Raw genomic sequence first — 25,774 nt, forward strand, 5'->3', positions numbered from 1 at the left:
GTAGTATGGCCTTGTTTCCAATGTAAAATTAGCTTTTGAGAAAAGGTGAAGTTAATTGTCCTTTGAGCGTTTTCTATTGGTTCTCTTTGTATTGCAAACAATTATTTGGTGCCTTGGGAGCAACCCGATCATTTTGATGACAAGTAATCCAATATGGTTCAGCGTTGAGTGAAACTAGGATGACATGAGCTTTATATAAACATATGCATATCCGAGCACAGACTTTTTTGGTGAGACGTAACTTTGCTTCAACCTGTTCTGTTACTTTAAGTATTGGCCTAGCAGAACTATTGTTTTAATTTCAGCATTTTGTTAAAAAATCAATATAAACTAAGTATCAAAATGTACCATTAATAGTCTTCAAGTATCATTCCAGAGTTTTTTTTAAATTTTAGCGCTGGAGTGATATCACTAATGTAAGTTCCCTGCACCCAGCAGCAGTCTTCATTTTTCATCAGCGCCACTCCAGTTTGTTGAGCTAACCAGAGGTCACATCTCAGTGTAAGTCTATGAGAGCCAGAACGGGGCCAGAATGAGGATTTCCTAGACTTATACTGAATGCTTGTCACCATTATCTCTATCCAAGATGGCAGATCGGGATCGGAGCGGCATTGGAAACAGCATCAGGTAAGTATATTACTAGGGACAGGGATCTTATATTAGTGCCACCACTCCAGTGCTCAAATAAAAGAAAAACAAAAAACGCTGGAGTGGTACTTTAGATTAGTTAGACCCTAATAACCCTTAAAGGGCCACAAAAAAAAATTGTTATATGCTCCCGTGAAGAATTAGTCCTCTCTCCTTTCTTATCTTTCCCATTAGCGAAGTAGTTTGGGCTTAAAACCGCCATACACATTACTTATCTGGACCTACCGGTATTAGTGGGATTAGCTCCTTTCTAGTATGATCTGATAAGCGTAGGGATAGGGCAGTTTTAATATGAATGCATATTTTTTTTTGTTTTTCATGAGATAAGCCACCACCAGAGCTGTCTGGCAGCATCTCTCTCCATTTTCCACTTTGAAGTCACATGTACGTATGACTGAGCCAAACAGTCATGCATACGAAGAGATGCTGTTGGCCAAACCATGTGTGGGAAGCTTCAGGATTGCTATACACAATGAAAATGGACCTCTTAACACCTATAACAAAAATGAATTGGGTGATATTTCAGAACGAATGTTCGTTTTAGCTGACTTATGACGCACCACAATAGTTTGGAATGACGCTGACTGTGTTTGAATTTTTCACCCAATAGTTGGACAAAAGATCTTTTATTTTACGAAAGATCTTGTGTCTAGAATGATTTGATGTTAGATTTCAAATGAACAAATTCTGTGTTAATCTGTAAGGAAAACCTCAGATCAGTTAAGTCAGAAGTATGATATGGTATTAATTCTTGATTTACAAATCAGAGATGTAGGGATCCCGCCACATGAAGACAGTCCGAGGATGAGTGAGGACAAGTGAGGCATCATTGGCCTCCATTGTCGTGAGCCAGTTAGCTGGTAGAACAGTGGTTAGTGTGTGGAGTGCACCGTGGTACCAGGAGAGGGCAGGTGGGATACAGAGTGCGGATGTGGCTGATTGGTATCAATTACCTGGGCATGCAGTGAAGCGGGATAGGTAAAAGCAGGAGGAGGTAGAGCAGGTGCTAGTTCCGCTGGGTAGAGGGGGTACGGCGCCCACACTTCAGGGCTACCCGGGTAAAGTGCAGGCACTGTGAGTTCATCTGTAAGAAAAGAATAAGGACACCAGGTTAGTAATAACAATATTGTAGGACCATAGTGAGAACTGCTGGTGAAGATTTCTGGAGGTTTTAGGCTTTTCTTTACTTTTTAAACATATAAGGCATAGTGACTTAGAAACATAGTAAACATAGGCACAGTTATTGAGGATAAATATGGTTTATATATAGTATCTTAATTGTTCATTTAGGGTTAGGTATTTTTAGAATACTGTATGTGAACATCCCAATATTAGAGATTAACCCTACTTATGAGATTAGGATGAAGTAATTTTAGGATAAAAATGAACATATTACCTACAATCATATACCGTATGTCTATCTATTGTAGAATATGACCTAATGTTTCATGATTAGGTCAAAAGAGCCCTGAGGGTCATTGAAACACTGATGAAACCAAGTAAGGAATGTCATGTGGAGTTGGTTATAAATCTGTGTAGGTCACTGTGCCATCTTCTAATTTATCATTATGAAGGGCTTCCACTTGGGATGGGAATGCTGCAGATCCTCACTTGAATTCAGCACAAGGCACGTGGATGAGATTTTAACAAATCCAATCTACATGCATACGGAATTTTTCTGCACAACAAAACATAACTTGAAAGCAGACCCATGTTCAGCTTTACAACACAGGTGTGAAATGCTGCATTAGATTTTCAGCGTGGCACATTAAAAAGGATATTTGAACATTTATTACAGTTAAAGACTTATTATGTCTTTGCTTTGCTTCTTTGTATCCTGGTATCAGATGCTGGCTGCAAAATAGACAAAGGAATTAAATGTGCACTGCCCTAGATCGGGGCTAATTAATTGTCTCATTTGTTCTCCATGCCTGGAAGTACGGATGATACTTTTTATGTGTGTATAGTGTTTTTGAGGTAGTCAAAAACTACAAATTTTCCAATGGAACAGCTTGTGGAAATTTCCATTTTTTTTAGTTTTCCGAACCGCTTCATGAATTGAACGTTTTTGTTAAAAACATTTTTTTCCAACCAATTGGACAGTATCTGTTTAGCGAGGTTTACTTCAAGATCCACTTAAAAGTGCACCTGACTTTTTTTTCCCACCAAGCAATTTTGAAAACCTCTAGTGGAAAAAAAACCAACACAAAAACATTCAAAAGCCTAAACATATGAACAGCAATTTCTATTGAAATTAATAAGAAGAGTCTTTTAGTTACTTAATGTAAAGTCAGAAATTATTTAAATATAAAACTTTAAAAGATGACCAGAATAATCACAGATCGGCCCGGGACCCATTATTCCCAGTTCCCTCATAATTTCTCTAAATGTATATTAGCGCCTTAAAGCCCACCTAAACATTAGACTAACAATGGCCAAACCAGTCAAAATCAGCGGTTTTATGGGTATGGTGGCCTCCCAACTTTCCCCACAGAAGATTTCAGGGTAAAAAAGAATTTGGTATTTTTTGTTTCTTGCTGCTAGTGAGATAAGCAGGCGCTAAAGGAGTTTGGCAGTGGCTCTCCTGTAGAGAACATAGTAGTGTTCGACAGAGAGTGTGCTCCGGTGTATGGGGGAGTTGGGAGAGATAGCTGCCGGCCACACCATTATTCAGCAGAAAACTGTTTATTGTGTATGGAACCTGTTAAACTATTCTATGTACAGGGTTCTATGGTAGTTGGAGGCTATCCAAGAACAAGAAAGAGTGTCTCATGCTGGATCATACACACTTGAGGCCACTTTACATTTAGCGATGCACCAGCGATCCCGACCGCGATACGACCCGATCAGGATCGCTGGTGCATCGCTAAATGGTCGTTAGTGAGCTGCCAAACAGGCAGATCTCACCAGCGATACAGCGGTTGTTACTTACCTTTCACATGCAACGATCCTAACGTCCTCCCGTCCGCGTCCACGCGTCGCTCGTCGGCGCCAGCAGGAAGCCCAGCAGGAAGCGCCCGACGAGAAATGGAGCTGCGCGATCAGCGACAGACAGCGGGGAAGCCGATCGGAAGTATCACACATAGCGATATCGCTGCTGCGTCACCAAATCGGTGATGATTTAGTGATATTGCTAGCGATATCGCTATATGTAAAGCCCCCTTTAGTCTGAGCAGCTGGCAGCAACTTTACAGAATATTTTAAATATATACTGTATTATACATTTATTGCAAGGCTGTTAAACGCAATATTGAAATAGTTTTTTCTAAATGCTGGGTGTACATGTTACCATTCACAAGGAGCAGGGAGATCACTTGAATCCTTTATGAAAGGAAAGCGGAACATGCACATGAGGAAAGTGACATAGCAAATCAGAAAAACTATACATTTCTAATTGGACGTATTTACTAATATTATTATTACACCTACTACATACTGGGATAGGATGTTGGAGATGGGAATACCCCTTTAATGCATTTCACTGGGAAAATCAGCACATAAAACTGAGCGTACCCGCAAGAGAATGTGACAGGTTGCGGATATAGAACTCTCACAGTAGGAATGAAATTTCTTTAAATCCCTTACAGTTTGCTGCAACTATAACTGGAACTTTTTTTTGCAGAAAATGAGCAGTGTCAAAAACATCTCATCATGGGAACTTAACATAAGGGAATTGTTTCTATCAAGGCAATTAATATGCAGGTCTTAAAATTCAATTTGTGACTTATTTTTCATGATAAGAGTCTTTTTTCACTTTTTTCAACTAAAGATTAGTTTACATTCCTAAAAACATTATCCAGGGACCACAAATTCTAAAAATCAACCAAAATACTTCTACATTCCCCATGTCTTCTGTCTACAATTCATACTTGTTGCAAAAAAATACTGGTTTTTCTAACTTCTTACATCCCGCTATAAGGAAATCTCCTTATCCTTTAGCACTCAGCACCAAGTTCCAGCTTGCCCCGCTCTCCACTATTTTCGGCTCTCCCAGTACCTTCCAATTCAATGTTTCTTTCTAACTGTCCCTGAAGTGCTTCAGTGTTAGGTTGTTAAGTCAGTGATTTTTTTAAATTTTGGTCCATGAATCACCCCTTTAAGTACATATTTCTCAAAGATTTTTTTTTTCATATGAACAAGTTCCTAATGGCTAAGTGTCGGCACGTATTGTGCAGTCATACAGCTGGGTTTTATCACGTTTTGCTGCTAGTTAGCCAATGTCACAACCACTGGAGATGTGTCATTCTCACAGACCGTCTTCTTGCCTGGCACAGAGCTCACAATTTCTCAGGCCTATTTTTCCACGATCTGAGAAAGGGAAACATATGGACACATGTGCACCCACAGGCCATTTCTGCCGTTCCCACATTTTTATTGCGAGCATGTTCCCAGAACACCCTGGGGACCATATTCCCAAGTCAATACGAGGAGGTGAAAGGGAAAAATAAACTGACTACTTCCTGGAAATGTGGTTTCCTGCGGCTAGCAACATTTACGCATATTAAGGCATTTCAATGACACAGTGCTCTTATCTACCTAATGAAGAACACATTTGTCTACTGAAGGAGGCATGTACCGGTATGTTATGCTGCAGCGTCCATTCACAAGCAGATATTACTGTGGATAATTACATATAACAAAATCACCATCCATAAACCTCAATAAGAAAAGCCAAAATGTACTGCAAGAGCCACTGACAGTAGCAATACAAAAAACGAACCCTGACATCACATTTCTAATTCCCTAGCAGAAGACAGACTACTGCTCTTGTTAAAAAATAACTAGTATTCTGTTTGTGGCCAAGAGTAGGATTTCCTAAATCAGCCTATGGCCTCATTCAGAAGTCTATGAATCACATTTTTCACAGAAAGAACATGTACCGTTCTAATCTATGGAGCTTTTCACATATTCATATTTTTCTCTGGACTTTGTTTCCACAAAAAAAAACAAAAAACAAGAAAAAAATTAGGATAATGTGCATTTTTGATCCAAGTCATGGACCAAAATCTCCCTCAAAAGTCTATGGCTCAGTGAGGAATCACGGACCGCACGTATTGACATCTGTTTAAGTCTATGCTTTGTGGATCTGATTTGTAAAGTGTTGAATTTACATACTGATTATTATTAATAAAATGCCTCTCTCCCTGTATGACCATGTGACTGATATAGGTCTTTGTACACTTTGGCAATCCTACCTGGATTAGTTCTGGCCCATTAAAATTTGCACCCAAAACATACTACTGGCATGATACATGAAACAATTACTAAACTTTGGCCCCTACTCAATCCTCGGATTTTGGCTGAATTCACTTATCCATGACAGTTCTGTCTACCGTCAGTATGCTGGATCAGATGTCAATCAATATTTGGTCTGTGTCATCAGTTTCATCAATTTTTCTTACATGTGGGAAAAACAAATAAAATAAATCCAAAACATACTGGCGAGGTTTCCCAAGCTTCTCCAATCATCCAGTGAAAATCTGACACACGGAAGCAGCTCGAATGCCATCTATGTGCCAATCCGTGTTTTCATCGAGCCATTCACTTTAGTAGCTGAGTTTGCTCTGTCAGTTGTGTCCAATGGGACCGGTATATGTGAAGAGAGCCTTAAAGGGGGATTCATCAAAGTGTTTTAACAAGAAAACTCACGTAAAACACCTCGAAAAGATGCACATTTTTGCACAATGTGGAGTTGCGGGAAAAAATGTTGTGAACTTTTGAAGTTTGAAGCAGCTTCGCCAAGATGCTGGGGAGGGGGATAGGGCGTGGTTATACCCACTTGTCAAATTCAGCAAAAAGTGTCAGCGTTTTTAATACCGGAGATGCTTCTGCAGTCTGACTAGTGTAGTATTTATGGCGAGGTGAATGGAGGCGCACACCACTGAGAATATGCGCCAATTTCATTGAGTGCCATGCACCTCCTAATGAATTTGTCACATCGTACTCCAGCACACCCTTCATAAGGGTACCGTTACACTTAGCGATGCACCAGCAATCCCGACAACGATATGGATCGCTGGTGCAACGCTAAGTGGTCGCTAGTGAGCTGCCAAACAGTCAGATCTCACCAGCGACATAGCAGGGGTCGGGGGTCGTTACTTACCTGTCAGACGCGGCGATCCTGCGTCCTCCCGCCCGCCTCCACACATCGCTCGTCTCTCCACAGGAAGCCAAGCAGGAAGCGCCCGACGAGAAATGGTCCAGGACGTTCTCGCGCGATCAGCGATAATCAGCGGGGGAGCCGGTCGGAGGTAAGTATCATATGTAGCGATATCGCTAGCGATATCGCTATAACGTCACAAAAACCAGTGACGTTACAGCAATATTGCTAGTGATATCACTATGTGTAACGGCCCTGGCATGCACAACACGAGTCTTGTCAATCTGTTCCAAGGACTATAATGTACCTTTGTGCTCTAAAACAAAGATGTTTGAAATAGACCTTACAATTACCAAAGGGATAAAATTGACTCTTCAATAGCACTTCACGTGAATGGGGAAAAGGCATGTTACAGAAGCAAAGATAATCGCCAGATTTATATTATTGAAAGGTGGCTGTCAAATAGATAGGAATTAAAATTTAGCACAACTTTCAGACAATTTCAAAAGTAATACAGTGAAGCACACCTACTGTATACTACACCCTGGTGTTTTTTTTAAAATAAAAATAAGGTAGAAACGTAGTTTTATGAACGGTGGCATTTCGAATAGGAGGATGGATCCTTATTCTCATGTGTGAAAACAGGAGAAGCAATGGAATGGAACTGAAAAGGGAGAAGATACAGATTAGATATTAGAAAAAACTTTTTGACAGTGAGGGTGATCAATGAGTGGAACAGGCTGCCACGAGAGGTGGTGAGTTCTCCTTCAATGGAAGTCTTCAGAGGTTGGACAGACATCTGTCTGAGATGGTTTATTGAATCCTGCTTTGAGCAGAGGGTTGGACACGATGACCCTGGAGGTCCCTTCCAACTATACCATTCTCTGATTCTATGGGATAGGGCAAACAATTACGATAAGAATTAAAATAATCCAGTCTAATGTGATAACTAAGCATATGGTATTAATTAGAAAGAAAAAGACTGAATATGTTATTAAATCATGGAAGAATTACTAGTATGTAAGAATAGGTTTCCTTACAGTAGTACTCCAGTGTTTATTGGCATTTCCCCATCCGTCAGCTTTCAGTAATGTAGGTTCAGTGTGTGCGATAAAATAATTACTGGTTACGGTCTTCTGCCGTTGTAAGGGAATGGAAAATGTTATTGTTTTACCTTTTACCTCTTTATCGTATTTTACTGGTACTGCTACACATTCATGTGTATTACCATTATGTGTGTCACATAGGTACTGCTACACTATTCTGTGTATTACCTTAAGGGATAAAAGTGTAATGTATATTTATGTTAATGCTATGTATAAAGTTAGGGAATGTGCACTTTGTAGGATTGGCCACTAGATGGGGGGCATTTTAGTGCTCAGAGTTCTTCGTGTATAGTGTAAGTATATGGTTATGTGGCGCCCCTGTGGATTCAGTTGCCACAGAGGTACTGCACCTTCTTCTGAGGTGTGGTACCCCACCATCCAGGTAGGTTGGAGGCTCCTGACCACGTTCCAACACCTGCATCCCACACAACACAGTAGTTCAGCAAAGCCACATTGCGGCTCCCTGCTTGGAGTGTAGCAAAGAACCTTTGGTGGCTCCCTGCTTGGAACACAAAACATGCTGGGAGGCGGGTGGAGTTAGAATACATAAAGAGCGGGAAGGTTTAGGATTTCAGTAGTCAGTAGTCAGTAGCGAGTGGTCAGCTGAAGTCAGGAGAGTGAGGAGAGAAGATCCCTGAGAGAGAGATGGAGGAAGGAGGTGCTGCAGCAGATCTCAGTGATCTGAGTCTGCTGGCATGGGAAAGGAAAGAAGGAGAAAGACTTTGAACAGAAACCTGATCTTCCATAAGAAGTAAAGACAAGTACGGAACGTAGGAGAAAAAGGGAACAGAGGACGTAGGTTAGGAGAGAACCCTGCTGAGAAGTTCTAAGCGCAAGGCCGGGGCCCGGTCCCCGAGGTTGTATGGATACTAATGGTCCTACAGCAGACACCGGTGGAGTAGTGAGCTGTAAATGCACTACTCCCATCTAAGACTTGAGGGCACAACAGCAACTTGGATAGTGAGCCGGGACTCAGGAGAGAGGAGTCCCGGAAGCAGGCTACAGCTGTCTGCCGTAAAAGTAAGGTTCTTGGGAACATCTGTCAGGAGGAACTCCAGTGTAACTAAGTACTAGGAGTACTTCACTTAAAGGCGCTATAAGAGGTCTCGTTCAGGAAGGTACATGTTGGCGGAGTGTTGGAAGGGAGCATTCCATCTGATCTGGAGGTTGACTGAGTCCCTGACCCGGAGGACACGGCACGGAGGCAGGCATCTGTGTGTGCTACAGACTGTGAGTAAAGCTTTGGTACTACAGGCCCTGGTGTCCTCCAATTATTCCTGCGCCAACACACCCTGTACCATTACATCTGGGTACCAGCTTCCACACCGACTGCACCTCTCCTCTGCCCCTACATCTACACTGCCATGGGACTACAGCTCCGCCTGTGGGGAGCTTCACCATCTTGGCTGCAACACACCATCAGTCCCAGTGGATCTGCATGCAGCGTCGGCTCAACATCTCACTTGCCGAACACCACAGGTGGCGTCACAAACTATTCCACTAACTACATTCCACCATTCGATTCCCTTATTATTCGGGTGCCCAGGGCCACGGACCGGGTCACTGCTGCTGTGACACATCCCGCTGACACCGGCCTGGAACCGAGTACCCCACAGCCCTGGGTGTGAGGGTGACCCAATTAATAGTAGGAGGGCCTGCTGTGTGGTAAGCCTGTGTAGGTGTTAGGTTAAGCCAGAGGGCGAGGGAAGCCCGAACCGTCCACAAGGGCTATAGGCTCTGGACACCACAGCAGCCACGCAACGTTGAAGGAGTAAGGCCCAGTCAGCCACAACAACAGGACACAATAGCAGCAGGCTGATACAGTTGGGGGGCCAATAGTGGTTCCAGTATGTGGCAACTCTTCGCATGGGCAGATACCCTCAGGGCCGGGGCGAATTGGCTGGAGGAACCTAAAGATGTAGTGAGTTTCCCAGTGGCTTTTAACTCTGGGAAATAATGATCTTGCATCTGGGGTGAAACAGACCAAGGGATGCATATTCGTAGCAGAGCTGTGTAGAGAGGATGCTGAGGAATCGTCAGGGACGGTCCGACCCGGGCCCGTGCCTTGTGATCACGAGAGTAGCGCAGGGAAAGAAAAGGACCATTGTTTTGTGAAGCCTGTTGTAAAAGCTGTGAAGACTTTGGATGTGCTGTGTAATGAACCCAGTAAAGATGTTCTTGTTGAAGTTGAAACGGACTGCACATCAATTAATGGAAATTGGTCTAGAGGGGGTCTACCGCAGAGAAGGGAAGATCCAGGAGAAGTTGGACCGGAGGACACAGGTATGCTGACTAGTGAACATTATTTCTCTGTGAGGGAAGGACACAAGTGCCCCGGTGTCCTCGGCCATGACTGCGGTCCTGGCCGACCCTTACACCGTTTCCACCCCTGCTTCTGTCCCTCTTCTGCATCATTTGACCGCAGCTGTGAGGAGTCAGCTCACACTCACCTTCTGTGCGGATCAGGAGTCACTTTCTCATTCTAAGTCTTGGAGACTCAGAACGAAGCTCTCAAAGACTTACGTAAAAACATGGAGTAACAGTTCGGAGTGTGAGCAGTCATTTGATGAAAGAGACGGAATGGTGCAGGGTTGGGAATGGCAGAAGATAGTGACTGTTAACCCTTGATTTTAATGCATACACTGTACATACATTACTAATAGCTAACAAATGGGGAAATAAGAAAAATAAAAAAAAAATGGAATGGTACTTTAAAATATCCAAGTTTCATGTTTTAGAAAAATCTAATTTAACACTGAGATTAAAATTGTAGACTTTATATATCACTGGGAATCTGAATAGAAACACATATACTGGAGAGTATGGAAAACTTATTGCTCTACTTACACATGGGAAAGGAAGATGAATGATATCAAAGTCAACCATCATTCTCTGCCTTAACTTGACAATCTATGGCTCTCATGGCTTTTAAAAGCATTACACATACCAAAGTGTATTTAAGGTTCATTTGCAGTTTAGTTTAAACAGATGCTTTTGCGCTGAGTCATTAGTTACATCTTAGAGAAGAGAAAAGACAAGATCACGCTTATCTGAAGAACATAAAATTTTAAAGGAAGCATGAAAAGGAAAAAAAACACTAGAAAATAAACCTCCAAATAAGCAGTCTTTGGTTCCTAGAATGATCATAATGAATAATGAATGAGAATGAATTGAGTGCGAATGACGGTAATTTTACCAAAGAGAAATATATTACAAAGACATCATTATAGTGTATGGACAAGTTGGGCAGGCTTGAAGCTAAGGATTAGTAGAGGTCACAAAGAAGTTCTTAACTTGCCGAAATAAACTAGTCCCACATTACTCAAGATGAATATGGTCAGATAAAGTGAGCCATTAATATGGACCGTATTTGGAAGGTGTGACGGATCACACAGGGGAAGGGGTATGTCGACTTCACCCACCTCTGGGAAGGGGACAGAAGGACCCAGCAGGGATTGGCTCTCTGGCGCCACCACTTGCCCCAGGTCAATCAGGGAACTGCACTGAGGGCAAATAGTTGCCAGAAAGGCTTCCCTTATAAGTACGAGTTATTGAGGCGCTCCCAGTGAGGGGGGATATACATCACCAGTCCAGGCTGGGGATATAAATATATAAACCTCCCGGCCGTCACTGTCAGGGCTCCTCACTAACACAGTACGGTATGCTGCCCCCAGTTCCTCGTTCGATATAAGCCCCGTCCAACAGTAGGCTTATATCAGGTCAGAAACCAACCCGTGTAGCGTATAATATAACCAAATGAGCGTGCGGACGTGGGGATTCATGTATCGAGATAAAAAAGCAGCCCAAGATTAATTTTATATTTAATTATTGAAAAGGTGCACTAGAAAATAAAGATATATATATATGAGCAAATATACACTGTCAGGAGTGTAGTACAAGGGTAGGGTACAGATAGGTTACAATTCCTGTGTTATGTAGCATGTGACCACAGGGAGGTGCTGATGGATCACAGGTCCAAATCTTAGTTACGTGATTCCCCTGGCCGCGTCAGCTAACGGTCCTCCTGCCAGTAGAAAACTAAGTCCAAAATGAGGGGCTGCCTAATATATCCTAGGCTGCTCCCTCCCACACTCTGCGCCCACTCCAGGGCTGGGCTGCCTCCCTCCTCCCATATCTGAGAGTATGATTTTACAACCAGAACCAAGGATGGCCCATAACTTTATGCTCGTAGCTCTAAATGGGTCGGCGGCACCGCCATTGGGTTCCACTGGATTTTATCTGTGCAGGGTGACCAAATACGTCTACTGTGTTTAATTCCTGGTAGCTATTCTTCATAGCTCAAAAACACAGAGTGTTAGGGGTTGCTGGATGTTATGAGCTTGTGGGGGAAGGAATGCAGATTCCGATAATGTGCTCGGCTAGACTCAGAGATATTGCATTCTTTTATTATAGGTCATTTTCTAGATTCCATATCTCAGAGCCTTGCACTGGTTAGCCTGGGATCTGTTCTGCCAGGATGGCAGCCTGAGTGAACAATGGGAGCCAGTTGGCTGTAGCTGCACAAGAGTTCACACCCTTGGGATAATTGGTGGGGGCACATTGTTTATGCCTTTTTGGGCCCCCCTGGAGAGAGGCTTCAAAAGACTTCTTGCTAGAGTTAATTAAAGAAAAACATTGGTCCTGGGGAATCCCAAGGATGGGGGGCTGAGTTTGGGGGCAAGTATTTTGGAGCTACAGCATCTGATAACTTCCATCAGATAGAAAAAAATGATATCAAGTAGATATAATTTACCCATATCTCACAGAAGGGGTATTAGTGGTAGTGGTAGTTGTTGGATGATGGGGGGCCCCTTCAAATGTAATATAGTATACAGGAGGCCCTAGTGGTGTAACATTGGGTGCAGGCAAACACAGGAGACAGTTTTGGATATTTATCCTGCTTGACTTGTCAGTTTATGTACTTTTTTTTTTATCTCTAACATGTATATTATGATGCTGTTTGATAAAAATAATTAAACTATAAAAAAACATTTTTTTCCAAAAAATGTAAAATGACTGAGTAACTGCTGATGACGACCTGTATTCCTGTCTATCCCATAATATAAACTTTTATTTTTGAGTAAACTTGCTATTGTCTCGCTAAATTGAAAAGACGTTCCAAGGTAACAAAACTATAGAAATCTATTACAATGCTCAGTGGGGGACTGTAACCTAAATAAAGCAGCTTACTTCCTGTCTTACAATACTACAGACAGCATATCTCAAAATCACAGGCAACCAACATTTTTCTAAAAACATATTAAAAATCCATGCTGATTTAATCAGTCATTAAAATCAACACCCTCAAACTGCATGTATGAACTTTGAAATGTAAATCAATTGATAGAAAATAAAAAGTTATCTGTTGCTGCATTCCCGAGTAATTAGCATTTTAGTGTGTATGCAATGAGGCATTAAGTGCTGTGGGTGTGACAGAACATTTTGAGAGTTTCTGCTTCCGGGTGGTTATTGCCCAGCCCAGTACAAGCCTCTTTAGTTTAATTGATTGCTCACTGTCTATGTGATATCAGATGCCAGGCAAAGAAATAAGACAGAGTCATCATGAGACCAGGGCTAGGTGGAGAAAGAAGTTCTGGAGACAGTGGCTTGGAAGGTGCTCTGTGACACCAAGAATACTGCATCATTTGCATATGAATTAAAATTATAATTATTGTGGAATGCAGCGACAGATAGAAGATATAAAAGGTAACAATGAAGTTAACCAGAAATTAAATAAAATTCTATATCCTCACTGCCTCATCCTGGGGATACTCATGTTACCAGTGGTTCCTATATACAGGGTTATTGTATAGAACAGCTAATGCACAAGACTCTGGGAAAAAACAATATTCGTGACATTCTTGCTCAAGGAGCAGAACGGGGGTACTCACCACATCTTAAAAACCTTTGTTTATTCCATCTTCAATAAAAAAAACATCATTAGTAGTGTTTTAAGGACAGGGAACTGTATTTCAGAGTTGATGGCCGTTTCGCTTTATCGCCCCCCAAAGAGACAGGTTGGCATGTATGTAACGCGAAATGGTCATGGCCTCTAAGCTTGACTTCTCTCCTCTACAAGCACTACTATTGATGTCGTTTTTAACAACGATGGGATAAAGAAAACTGTTTAAGATATGATGAGTACCCTGTCTACTTTTAGTACAAGAATATGTCAATATATTTATATTTCAGAGACCTGCAGGCCCATTTCTGTCGATTGGTAAGATTCGTCTTAATGACAGACTCCATATGAAGGGGGTTTCCCATGAACAAGGTACATTTTAATAAATAATTTAGAATGAAAATACTTTCCACAATTGGATGTGTTTAAAGGGAATCTGTCACCTATTTTTAGCCCTATCAGCTGCCGGCACCGCCATCAGGGGCTTATCTACAGCATTTTGTAATGCTGTAGATTTGCCCCCAGATAAACTTTCCCAGTGATCTCTCTCGTTAGCTGGTGTGACGCTGATGTCATAAGGATCTGAACCAATCAGGTCTCGATGAGGTCGGGGGTCCACAGGAAGCATTGTGCGCCGGGATCCCCTCATTATAAGGTACGTGGGGTCCCGGTGGGCACAAAACTGCCGACCGTAGACAAACATTGGCTCTGCACAAAACCCACCAAGTGCCGACGTTTATCTACCGTTGGCAGTCGGGAAGCGGTTAAGGAATTTATTTAGGAGTGAAGTGAGTATTTTAAACACACAGGTGCCTCACAAAATTGTATAACATTGGGATGTGGAAATATAACATTTTAGGGGTAAAAATGTAATTTTTTTATTTGTTGCAAATTTGTCACTTATACAGGGGTAAATAGGCGAAACCGAGTCTTATCCTGAAATATCGTTAGACACCATTATTAAAATTCAGAATAATATAACAGAGAACAGTTAACAAGAAGTCAATTGAATGCCCAACATACTTGTGATGGGACTGTTACTATTACATACGCATAATTAAAAAAACCTCCACTGTCTACAGTCATTAGATACAAGCACATGTTATAATTAGTGGAATTAAAATTTGCTAGAGCCCCACAAAAATACCAGAAAGAAAGATTTTAACATACGATACAAGAAAATCGTCATTGGGTGCCTCTGGTAGTCAACGGCAATGCTCAGCTGCTAAAGATCCAAAGAAACTTCGTGCCATTGAATCATGTTTCAAACCTTCATGGAACAACTATGGACCAGATCTCAGAGGACAATCAAACTATCACAGTCCCATTTTCCTTTTTTTTTAAACCAAAGCATCTGCTTTGTCTGCCAAAATAACATAATTTTCTACACAATTTCTCTGACAGTATATGAGGTCATCTTTGTAAAGGAACGTCACCGATAGAACATCGGTAGAAATAAAATCATACTTACATGGAGCTCACATTGCTTATGATTAACACTTGGCCAAAGATATGATTGACGTTGTAGATTGAGAAGTTAGGTGGGTATTCCATGAATATCTCTTCCCTTCCCATTAGATTTTCTAGGTTACAATTGTAACCTCAGTTGTTATTGATCTTCCCCAAATGCAATACTTTTTTTCCCGACACTGCTGCCTTGGTCTTCACTGACTGGCTGCAGCGGTGACATAATTACAGCTCACGTAACACCACTAGCCAACCACCGTCTTCGGCAGCTCTGCTGATGTAAATGCCACAATCCACTAAGCACAATGATTGTCAGCAGCGGTTATCTGTGCTGTAGTCTAGAAACCATCACTGCACCTTGTAATCAAAAAGTCCTAGATTTTGCTGCAGAAATTTATAGGACTGAAAAAGAGTTCTACATATTCGAATCTGAGTTGTAGAGTATGCTACATTTTGGATTAAAAAAAATCACTGACTCAAAATTCCACAAAAAAAGCACAAACAATGCACAGTATGCAGGTCCTATTATGCACAATAGACTTTAAAAAAAATCCATGTAAAAGGTCATGTAACCTGCTTAATGGCATCACTCCCATAAAAGAAGTCATCTCACCCTGGACTTGTAACTCATAATTGGCTCACCAACACATTCCTGTCAAGCTCACTGAGATTACAAAATGGGATCACATTTCCTAATTATCACAGCGCAGTGTGGGGGATGTGCCCTTGCCAGCTGTCATGGCTTTGTCTTTCAGCCTTACAAATAGAAGGCACAACTGTAAATTGCTTATTTTTTATGCCATCGCTTGCCCATCTTCCCCATGATAAGCTGAAGGCATTTTACAAGTGCCTGGTTGGCGAGTGACTTACATTAGCTACACGCTTGTGCGCAGTCCATCTGCTTGCTTGTTTTCTTTAGCACCTCATCAGGCCTAATGCGGGCAGCACAATGAGGTGAATACAGGGTTAACACATGGCAAACCTGAAATATTTGCTGACACCCATCTATTACATATGAACAATGATAGACAGACACACTCTTTAACATTGAAATCGCAACACGAAGGAAAAGTTGTAGAATTATGAAAATCACAGGGTGGAGAGAAACAGGGGTGTAACGATCGTGGTCACAGAGGGACCAGGCCTGTGCTGGAGGGGGGGTGCCAACTCCTAGTTGATCTGGATGTGTGTCCAAGGACGAACATGCTGCTGAAGTGTATTGAAGCTCAGGGACCCTCCAGCTTCCTGCACTGCCATACATGCCACCGGTCAATCAGAGGTCGACAGCTGACATCTGCATGTCAGGCATTGGAGACACATAGCAGTGACATCATGTGTCGCGTTAGCAGGCCGGGCTGGCGTCAGCACCTGGCCCACCATGGCAAGTGCCAGGGCCCTGAGCAGGCGAGGGTGGGGTCTATTCGCTGTCAGGTACACCGACGCGCTAAAGCAGTCTGGTGCCAGGGCCTGCAAGTGGGCCCACTCGCTTGTTCGTGGCCCTGGTACATGCAATACTTACCTCTCCCTGTTCATCTGCAGCTATCAGGTCAGAGAGCACGATTACATCACTACTGTGCGCTCTCTGCTCTGAATAGTTACAGTGTAGGGAGCCATAAAACGCTGAGGAGTCGGGAGCAGGAGAGGGGAGTATTTTTTTTTATGTCTGAAGCAATATATGGGGCCATTCTGTATGGACCATTATATGGGGCCCATCATATACTGCAGCATTATATGGGGCCTATTCTGTATGGAGCATTATATGGGGCCCATCAAATAGTGCATGGAGTATTATATGGGGCCCATCATATACTGGAGCATTATATGGGGCCCATTCTGCATGGATCATTATATGGGGCCCTTTCTGTATGGAGCACTATATGGGGCCCATAAAATACAGTATGGAGCATTATATACTGTATGGAGCTTTATATGGGGCCCATCATATACTGTATGGAGCATTATATGGGGCCATTCTGTATGGGGCATTATATGGGGCCCATTCTGTATAGAGCATTATATGGGGCCCATTATGTATGAAGCATTATATGGGGTCCATTATATACTGTATAGAGCATTATATGGGACCCATCATATAAAATATGGAGCAATATATGGGGCTCATTATGTATGGAGCATTATATGGGACCATCATATACTTTATGGAGCATTATATGGGGTTCATTATACTGTATGGAACATTATATGGGGCTGATTATTCTGTATGGAGCACTATCTGGTGCCCATAATACTGTATGGAGGACTATACTGTCTGGTTGTTGAGCTATTGATCTCACTCATGTAATGTAATAAGTGAAATCTTTGGAATTGTACTACACCTATAGTTCTCTGCCATATCTGTGCATCATGAATTGTGGTATGTGTTAAAGGGGCCCACTGAGACTCTTTCACCCGAGGCTCACGAAAACCTGGAGCCGACCCTGATAGCAGGCACGCCAAGGTCTGCTGCTGGCCTCTACGCCTGCTACTGTTGAGGACATCGTGCATCATGGGATCAGAGAAAGGCAAGGAGAATTTTTTTTATTCAGAGGCAGAACGGGGACATATATAGCAGGAATGGGTACAGGATGGGGGACATATATAGCAGGAATGGGCCCCAGATGGGGGGAACAAATACTATGAAGGGGCCATGCATGTGGGGGACATGTATGCTTAGAAGAGGAACATGTATACTTGGCTGGGGGACATGTGTGCCAGGATGTGAACATGTATACCAGGAAGGGGCCCAGGATGGAAGACATATACCAGTTTGAGGGAAATATATACTTGGATGGGGGATATATACACCAGGTAGTAGCCCAGGATGGAGGACATCTATATCAAGAAAGGGAACATCTACACCAATAAGGGCAACATATATATCAGGTTGGGGGACATACAGTACAGACCAAAAGTTTGGACACACCTTCTCATTCAAAGAGTTTTCTTTATTTTCATGACTCTGAAAATTGTAGATTCACTCTGAAGGCATAAAAACTATGAATTAACACATGTGGAATTATATAATTAACAAAAAAGTGTGAAACAACTGAAAATATGTCTTATATTCTAGGTTCTTCAAAGTAGCCACCTTTTGCTTGATTACTACTTTGCACACTCTTGGCATTCTCTTGATGAGCTTCAAGAGGTAGTCACCGGAAATGGTTTTCATTTCACAGGTGTGCCCTGTCAGGTTTAATAAGTTGGATTTCTTGCCTTATAAATGGGGTTGGGACCATCAGTTGTGTTGTGCAGAAGTCTGGTGGATACACAGCTGATAGTCCTACTGAATAGACTGTTAGCTACTTGGTTCTTGCCATAAAACAAATTCTAAGTAAAGAAAAACGAGTGGCCATCATTACTTTAAGAAATGAAGGTCAGCCAGTCTGAAAAATTGGGAAAACTTTGAAAGTGCCCCCAAGTGCAGTGGCAAAAAACATCAACCAGTACAAAGAAACTGGCTCACATGAGGACCGCCCCAGGAAAGGAAGACCAAGAGTCACCTCTGCTGTGGAGGATAAGTTCATCCGAGTCACCAGCCTCAGAAATCACAGATTAACAGCAGCTCAGATAAGAGACCAAGTCAATGCCACACAGAGTTCTAGCACCAGACACATCTCTACAACAACTGTTAAGAGGAGACTTTGTGCAGCAGGCCTTCATGGTAAAATAGCTGCTAGGAAACCACTGCTGAGGACAGGCAACAAGCAGAAGAGACTTGTTTGGGCTAAAGAACAGAAGGTATGGACTTTAGACCAGTGGAAATCTGTGCTTTGGTCTGATGAGTCGAAATTTGAGATCTTTGGTTCCAACCACCGTGTCTTTGTGCGACGCAGAAAAGGTGAATGGGTAGACTCTACAAATGCTTGGTTCCCACCGTGAAGCATGGAGGAGGTGTGATGGTGTGGGGGTGCTTTGCTGGTGACACTGTTGGGGATTTATTCAAAATTGAAGGCATACTGAACCAGCATGGCTACCACAGCATCTTGCAGCGGCATGCTATTCCATCCGGTTTGCGTTTAGTTGGACCATCATTTATTTTTCAACAGGACAATGACCCCAAACACACCTCCAGGCTGTGTAAGGGCTATTTGACCAAGAAGGAGAGTGATGGGGTGCTACGCCAGATGACCTGGCCTCCACAGTCACCACACCTGAACCCAATCGAGATGGTTTGGGGTGAGCTGTACCGCACAGTGAAGCCAAAAGGGCCAATAAGTAATAAGCATCTCTGGGAACTCCTTCAAGACTGTTGGAAGACCATTTCCGGTGACTACCTCTTGAAGCTCATCAAGAGAATGCCAAGAGTGTGCAAAGCAGTAATCAAAGCAAAAGGTGGCTACTTTGAAGAACCTAGAATATAAGACATATTTTCAGTTGTTTCACACTTTTTTGTTAATTATATAATTCCACATGTGTTAATTCATAGTTTTGATGCCTTCAGAGTGAATCTACAATTTTCATAGTCATGAAAATAAAGAAAACTCTTTGAATGAGAAGGTGTGTCCAAACTTTTGGTCTGTACTGTATATACCAGGAAAGGGCCCTGGATGGGGACATGATTACATAATGAAGGGGTGGTGGGCGAACATATGTCTTTATAGAATGCTACAAGGGCCCATACAGCTGACCAGCATGCAGGGAGAGGGCCAGGTCCAAATTTTGCATCAGGACCCATCGGACTGTAGTTATGTCACTCGATAGACATGTTAATTATATACAAATGAGGCGAGGAACCAGTTGTCAATCAGCGTGCCGCCCAGTAAACAGTGTAGAACAGAAGAGAAGGTGCTGCTCTGAGCCGGCAGAGATCTTTGCACAGCAGAATTGGCAGGTGGTTAGCAGCTACCTGCATGTACGTTCTTAGCCCAATAGAAAAAAAAAAAGTAAGTGTTTGCTAACCCCTTTTAGTTTACTTGATATGCCTTAAAAAGGTACACATACAAGTCGGGTATTACACAATATTGCAGAAGCACCTCATCAAGGTCTAGTGTGAGCTCATTGTGTCCTCTAATTATAAGTGGTGTGTAATAATGAAAATGCAGCACAATCTCCAGGCAGCATATTCTGGAGGAGTAGATTGATACACTATATGAACAAAGTATTAGAACACATCACTGAATAATTCAATGCAGGGTTTTTTTTTATTCTATCTCGTTGCCAATGGTATATAAAATCTATATCATAGCCATGCTGCCTGCCTTTACAAAGCCATTCTTTCACAAGTGTATGTAAAGAGCTGACAGAATTTGAGCATAACCTAGTAGTATGCCACCATTGTAATAAGTCACCATTGTAGTATGCCACCATTGTAAATTTTTTTTTTCCACTAACGCTCTGCTGAGTCAATAACTGAATAGTTACAAACGTTCTCTGGCATTAAAATCAGCACAAAAACTGTGTCCACTTCAAGATATGGGTTTTAAAGGCCAAACAGCTGCATGCCCGCTTTACATCACCAAGCACAATGCAAAGTGTGGAATGGAGTGTAAATCACACTGCCACTGGACTCTGGAGCTGTGGAAACGTTTTCTATGGAGTTATAAATCAGTTAATGAGAAGAAGTTTAAATTGAATTATTCCCACAAGTTTAGAAATCAATCTGTTCAACTCTTGTCCTAATCCACGTTCCCTACAGATTGTGCTGCATTTTCACTGCAGGGACTGGTTCCTCCTACATCCTAAAAAACAAAGGCCTCAATTAAGCAAAGCTTTTCCGCCATAAAAGTGTTGCAAAAGCTTGAAAAGTCACTAAAATTTGTTGCAACTCGGAGCTGCACAAAAATGTTGAGACTTTTGGCGTTTTCACGACAATATTTTCCAGCTCTGTCTAAATGATCAGAGCTGGGGTGGGGACATGATCTTCTAATTCATGACGAGCTTTGGCGTTCAGTACGCCAGAATCGCACCTATTCATGAATCAGGAACATGACTCTACCATGCCCCATCATCAAGACTGGTGAATAAATCGCTGATCCTGCCTGCTGAAATCTGTGGCTCTTCCTTTGGTTGTGCTGGCGGACTAATGTGTATGGGGCCCTAAGAGGAGATTAGTGGGGGAGATAAGGATGGGGCATGTCTGATTCTCTACTGCTGATCCTTTTGCTCTGTAGAGTTGAGCCTCATTTTGTCTGACTTGATAACAGGTAGGAATAAAAAATGTTGAATGCAGCAATTTCTAGTTACGGTAAGTGCAAATAATTGCCTGGACCCTTATCTTATCCATTTTCATGATACTAAAGTTAGTAAGATGGATTTTAAGGGACTAAAATTATAATTTGGGGGCCCAGATGGGAATAAAAGCTGTCTAATAATCAAGAACACTTATGCACCATTTCACTGGCATTGCGCATGCCAGCCTTAATGGAGTACAATGCAGTAAATTCGTTAAGTGGTGCATGCATGATCAACTGGGAGTATCTGTTAACTGGCATGCACCTCTGCCCGAAATGTACTGTCAGGGACTAACTAATGGGTTTTACTGGATTAGAAAAAAATGACTTGTCCGTAAACCCTGTATATGAAGGGATGCAATCACTGAGCTGTATCCACTGCACGTTGTACCACTGGGGCCCTTCTCCTGTGGACAGTAATCTTTTCCATTCTCTCTTTTGGGATCCTTATACAGCCCAGTGATTCCATCCCTTCATATACTGGTACGAGTGGACATTCTACATTTTTCTCATCCAAGAAAAACATTCCACACATATCCTATTCTAGCCTGACGAAGGGTACATTACCTGAAATGTTGCAATACTCCACTTTGCGATGTATTAACTTTTTGGGAAATGAGGGTAGAAAATTAAAAGCATTCAAAAACATTCCATTTTCTGCCTATTTTTGATGTGCTGGTTCCTAATACAATATTAATTTTCTGACGACGTAAAGAGTAAATTGGCTTGTCTCATTTGAATAAGCACCAATTTTTTTCCTTGCACCATAAATTGGAGGTTGATCAACTCGTCTTTTGCCTACACTGTAATAGTGTGTAAAAATACAAAGGCCTGAATTAATCAAAGTGTAATAGTGACCCTAAGTATTTTCTACATGAATGTTCCAGCTAGAATTCCATTCTGAAATCACCACAGCGGACCTACAATGGACAACGTGATCTGTCTTAAGCCCCCGTCACACACAGCGATCTCACCAGCAATATCGCTGTGTGTGACATGTATCAGCGACCGCCCTCCCCGCCGGGTATCGCATCGCTAATCGTGCTCGAAAGCCCTGGACATTTTTTTGTTCGTTGGTCTCCCGCTGGCCAGCACGCATCGCTGCGTGTGGCAGGCAGGAGACCATCGATCAGCGAGCTGGTATCCAAGGTAAACCGCGGGTAACTAAGCGCGCGCGTAACTTAATTACCCGCTGTGTACCTTAGATACCAGCGTGCTGGCGCTGGGCGCTTAGAAACCCGCTGTTTACCTTGGATACCAGCTCCCTGCACCAGCACGCTGGTATCTAAGGTACACAGCGGGTAACTAAGCGACGCGCGCGCTTGTTACCCGCGTCGTCGCTGGTCCTGATCGCTGCTGAGATCTGCCTGTTTGATCCTGACAAGGTCATATCGTTGTCGGGATCGCTGGTGCGTCGCTATGTGTCACTATTAGAGTTGAGCGATACCGTCCGATACTTCAAAGTATCGTATCGGATGGTATCGGCCGATCTTTAAAAAAAGTATCGGTATCGCCGATTCCGATACCGGAAGTCCCATTCAAGTCTATGGGACTTCCGGTATCGGAATAAGAAAAACCCTTTCCTGCCCTTGTACAGCCTCTCTGGGGTCTGTACGGGCCTTTCGGGGGGCTGTGCCGGCCTGCCAGGGGGTCTGTGCAGGCTCCGGTGGTCTGTGCCGGCCTGCCGGTGGTCTGTGCAGGCTCCGGGGGGCTGTGCCGGCCTGCCGGGGGGCTGTGCCGGCCTGCCGGGGGGCTGTGCATGCTCCGGTGGTCTGTGCCGGCCTGCCGGTGGTCTGTGCAGGCTCCGGGGGGCTGTGCCGGCCTGCCGGGGGGCTGTGCCGGCCTACCGGGGGGCTGTGCAGGCTCCGGGGGGCTGTGCCGGCCTGCCGGGGGGCTGTGCCGGCCTGCCGGTGGTCTGTGCAGGCTCCGGGGGTCTGTGCAGGCATCGTCCGATGGGACTACAAGTCCCATCGGGCGATGCCTGCTACCATGACAGTGATTGACACATTAGCCAATGATGGGACAGTAGTAGTCCCATCATCCGGCTAATGTGTTAAATGTAAAAAAAAAAAAAAAAAAAATTACATGCTACATACATACAACATGCATACTACATACATGCTACATTCATACTACATACTACATACATGCTACATTCATACTACATAAATACTACATGCAACATACATACTACATATATACTACATGCATGCTACATACATACTGCATGCTACATACATACCACATATATACTACATGCATGCTACATGCATGCTACATGCTACATACATAACACATATATACTACATGCATGCTACATACATACTACATGCTACATACTACATGCATGCTACATACATACTACATGCTACATACTACATATATACTACATGCATGCTACATACATACTACATACATACTACATATATACTACATGCATGCTACATACATACTACATGCTACATACTACATGCATGCTACATACATACTACATGCTACATACTACATATATACTACATGCATGCTACATACATACTACATGCTACATACATACTACATATATACTACATGCATGCTACATACATACTACATGCTACATACATACTACATATATACTACATGCATGCTACATACTACATGCTACATACATACTACATATATACTACATTCATACTACATACTACATATATACTACATACATACTACATACATACTACATACATACTACATGCATGCTACATACATACTACATACATACTACATGCATACCACATATATACTACATACATACAATACATTCATACAATACATACATAGACATACAGTACATATAACATAGAGTAACATACTTACCAATACTTGTCACATTGTTCCCCGAAGCCATTGTCTATTCCGGGATAAATATTAACATAACAAACCACAAAAATACTCACCCACGATCCGAAGCAGTCCACGAGTGTGTCCCACGACGATCTTGGGTAGAGAACTGCAGCATCAGATGATGCTGCCGTTCTCTACGGGCTGCAGGAATCCAATGACGGAAGGTAGGTATCCTTCCGCACTGTATTCCTCCGCCACTTAAAAAAAAAAAAGTCCCTAGTCTCACTTTATGCCATTGCTGTGTGGGAAATTCCCACACAGCAATGGCATAAAGTGAGACTAGGGACTTTTTTTTTTTAAGTGGCGGAGGAATACAGTGCGGAAGGATACCTACCTTCCGTCATTGGATTCCTGCAGCCCGTAGAGAACGGCAGCATCATCTGATGCTGCAGTTCTCTACCCAAGATCGTCGTGGGACACACTCGTGGACTGCTTCGGATCGTGGGTGAGTATTTTTGTGGTTTGTTATGTTAATATTTATCCCGGAATAGACAATGGCTTCGGGGAACAATGTGACAAGTATTGGTAAGTATGTTACTCTATGTTATATGTACTGTATGTCTATGTATGTATTGTATGAATGTATTGTATGTATGTAGTATATATGTGGTATGTATGTAGCATGTAGTATGTATGTAGTATGTATGTAGTATATATGTAGTATGTATGTAGCATGCATGTAGTATGTATGTAGTATGTATGTAGCATGCAGTATGTATGTAGCATGTATGTAGTATGTATGTAGTATATATGTAGTATGTATGTAGCATGCATGTAGTATGTATGTAGTATGTATGTAGCATGCAGCATGTATGTAGCATGTATGTAGTATGTATGTAGTATATATGTAGTATGTATGTAGTATGTATGTATGTAGTATGTATGTAGCATGCAGTATGTATGTAGCATGTATGTAGTATGTATGTAGTATATATGTAGTATGTATGTAGCATGCATGTAGTATGTATGTAGCATGCATGTAGTATGTATGTAGTATTTTTTTTTTTTTTTTTTTTTTAACATTTAACACATTAGCCGGATGATGGGACTACTACTGTCCCATCATTGGCTAATGTGTCAATCACTGTCATGGTAGCAGGCATCGCCCGATGGGACTTGTAGTCCCATCGGACGATGCTTGCACAGACCCCCGGACATCAGCACAGCCCCCCGGCAGGCCGGCACAGCCCCCCGGCAGGCCGGTACAGACCCCCACAGGGTGCACAGACCACCGGCAGGCCGGCACAGCCCCCCGGCAGGCCGGTACAGACCCCGGGCAGTCCACACAGCCCCCCGGCAGGCCGGCACAGCCCCCCGGCAGGCCGGCAGAGACCCCCGGAAGGCCCGAAATGACGGCGCATCATGATGCGCACACACCGCGCATCATGATGACGTCAGGCCGTCAATCAACTGAACTTCCGATTCCGATGCCGAATTCCGATATTGAAAAAATATCGGAAGTCGGTATCGGAATTCCGATACAGCAAGTATCGGCCGATAC

General features: G+C 42.8%; 1 protein-coding gene across 4 annotated transcripts in view; it reads right to left on the reverse strand.

The window, feature by feature from the left end:
- RBPMS (RNA binding protein, mRNA processing factor) overlaps nucleotides 1-25,774 on the reverse strand; it is a 277,355-nt gene that overhangs the window by 78,668 nt on the left and 172,913 nt on the right. For 2 of the 4 annotated variants that reach the window (XR_012219785.1, XM_073542409.1), the window contains exon 6: nucleotides 1,602-1,732. The exons of the other annotated variants lie outside the window; for them this stretch is intronic. Coding sequence is in view for 1 of the 2 variants with exons in the window: in XM_073542409.1 (XP_073398510.1) it covers nucleotides 1,602-1,732 (131 nt within the window). In the remaining variant the exon portion in view is untranslated. The remainder of the gene's footprint in view (nucleotides 1-1,601; nucleotides 1,733-25,774) is intronic. 4 annotated transcript variants of the gene reach the window in all.

Source organism: Dendrobates tinctorius, unplaced genomic scaffold, assembly GCF_039654945.1.
Source record: "Dendrobates tinctorius isolate UK_male_01 unplaced genomic scaffold, ASM3965494v1 ptg000011l, whole genome shotgun sequence".
Lineage (NCBI taxonomy): Eukaryota > Metazoa > Chordata > Amphibia > Anura > Dendrobatidae > Dendrobates > Dendrobates tinctorius.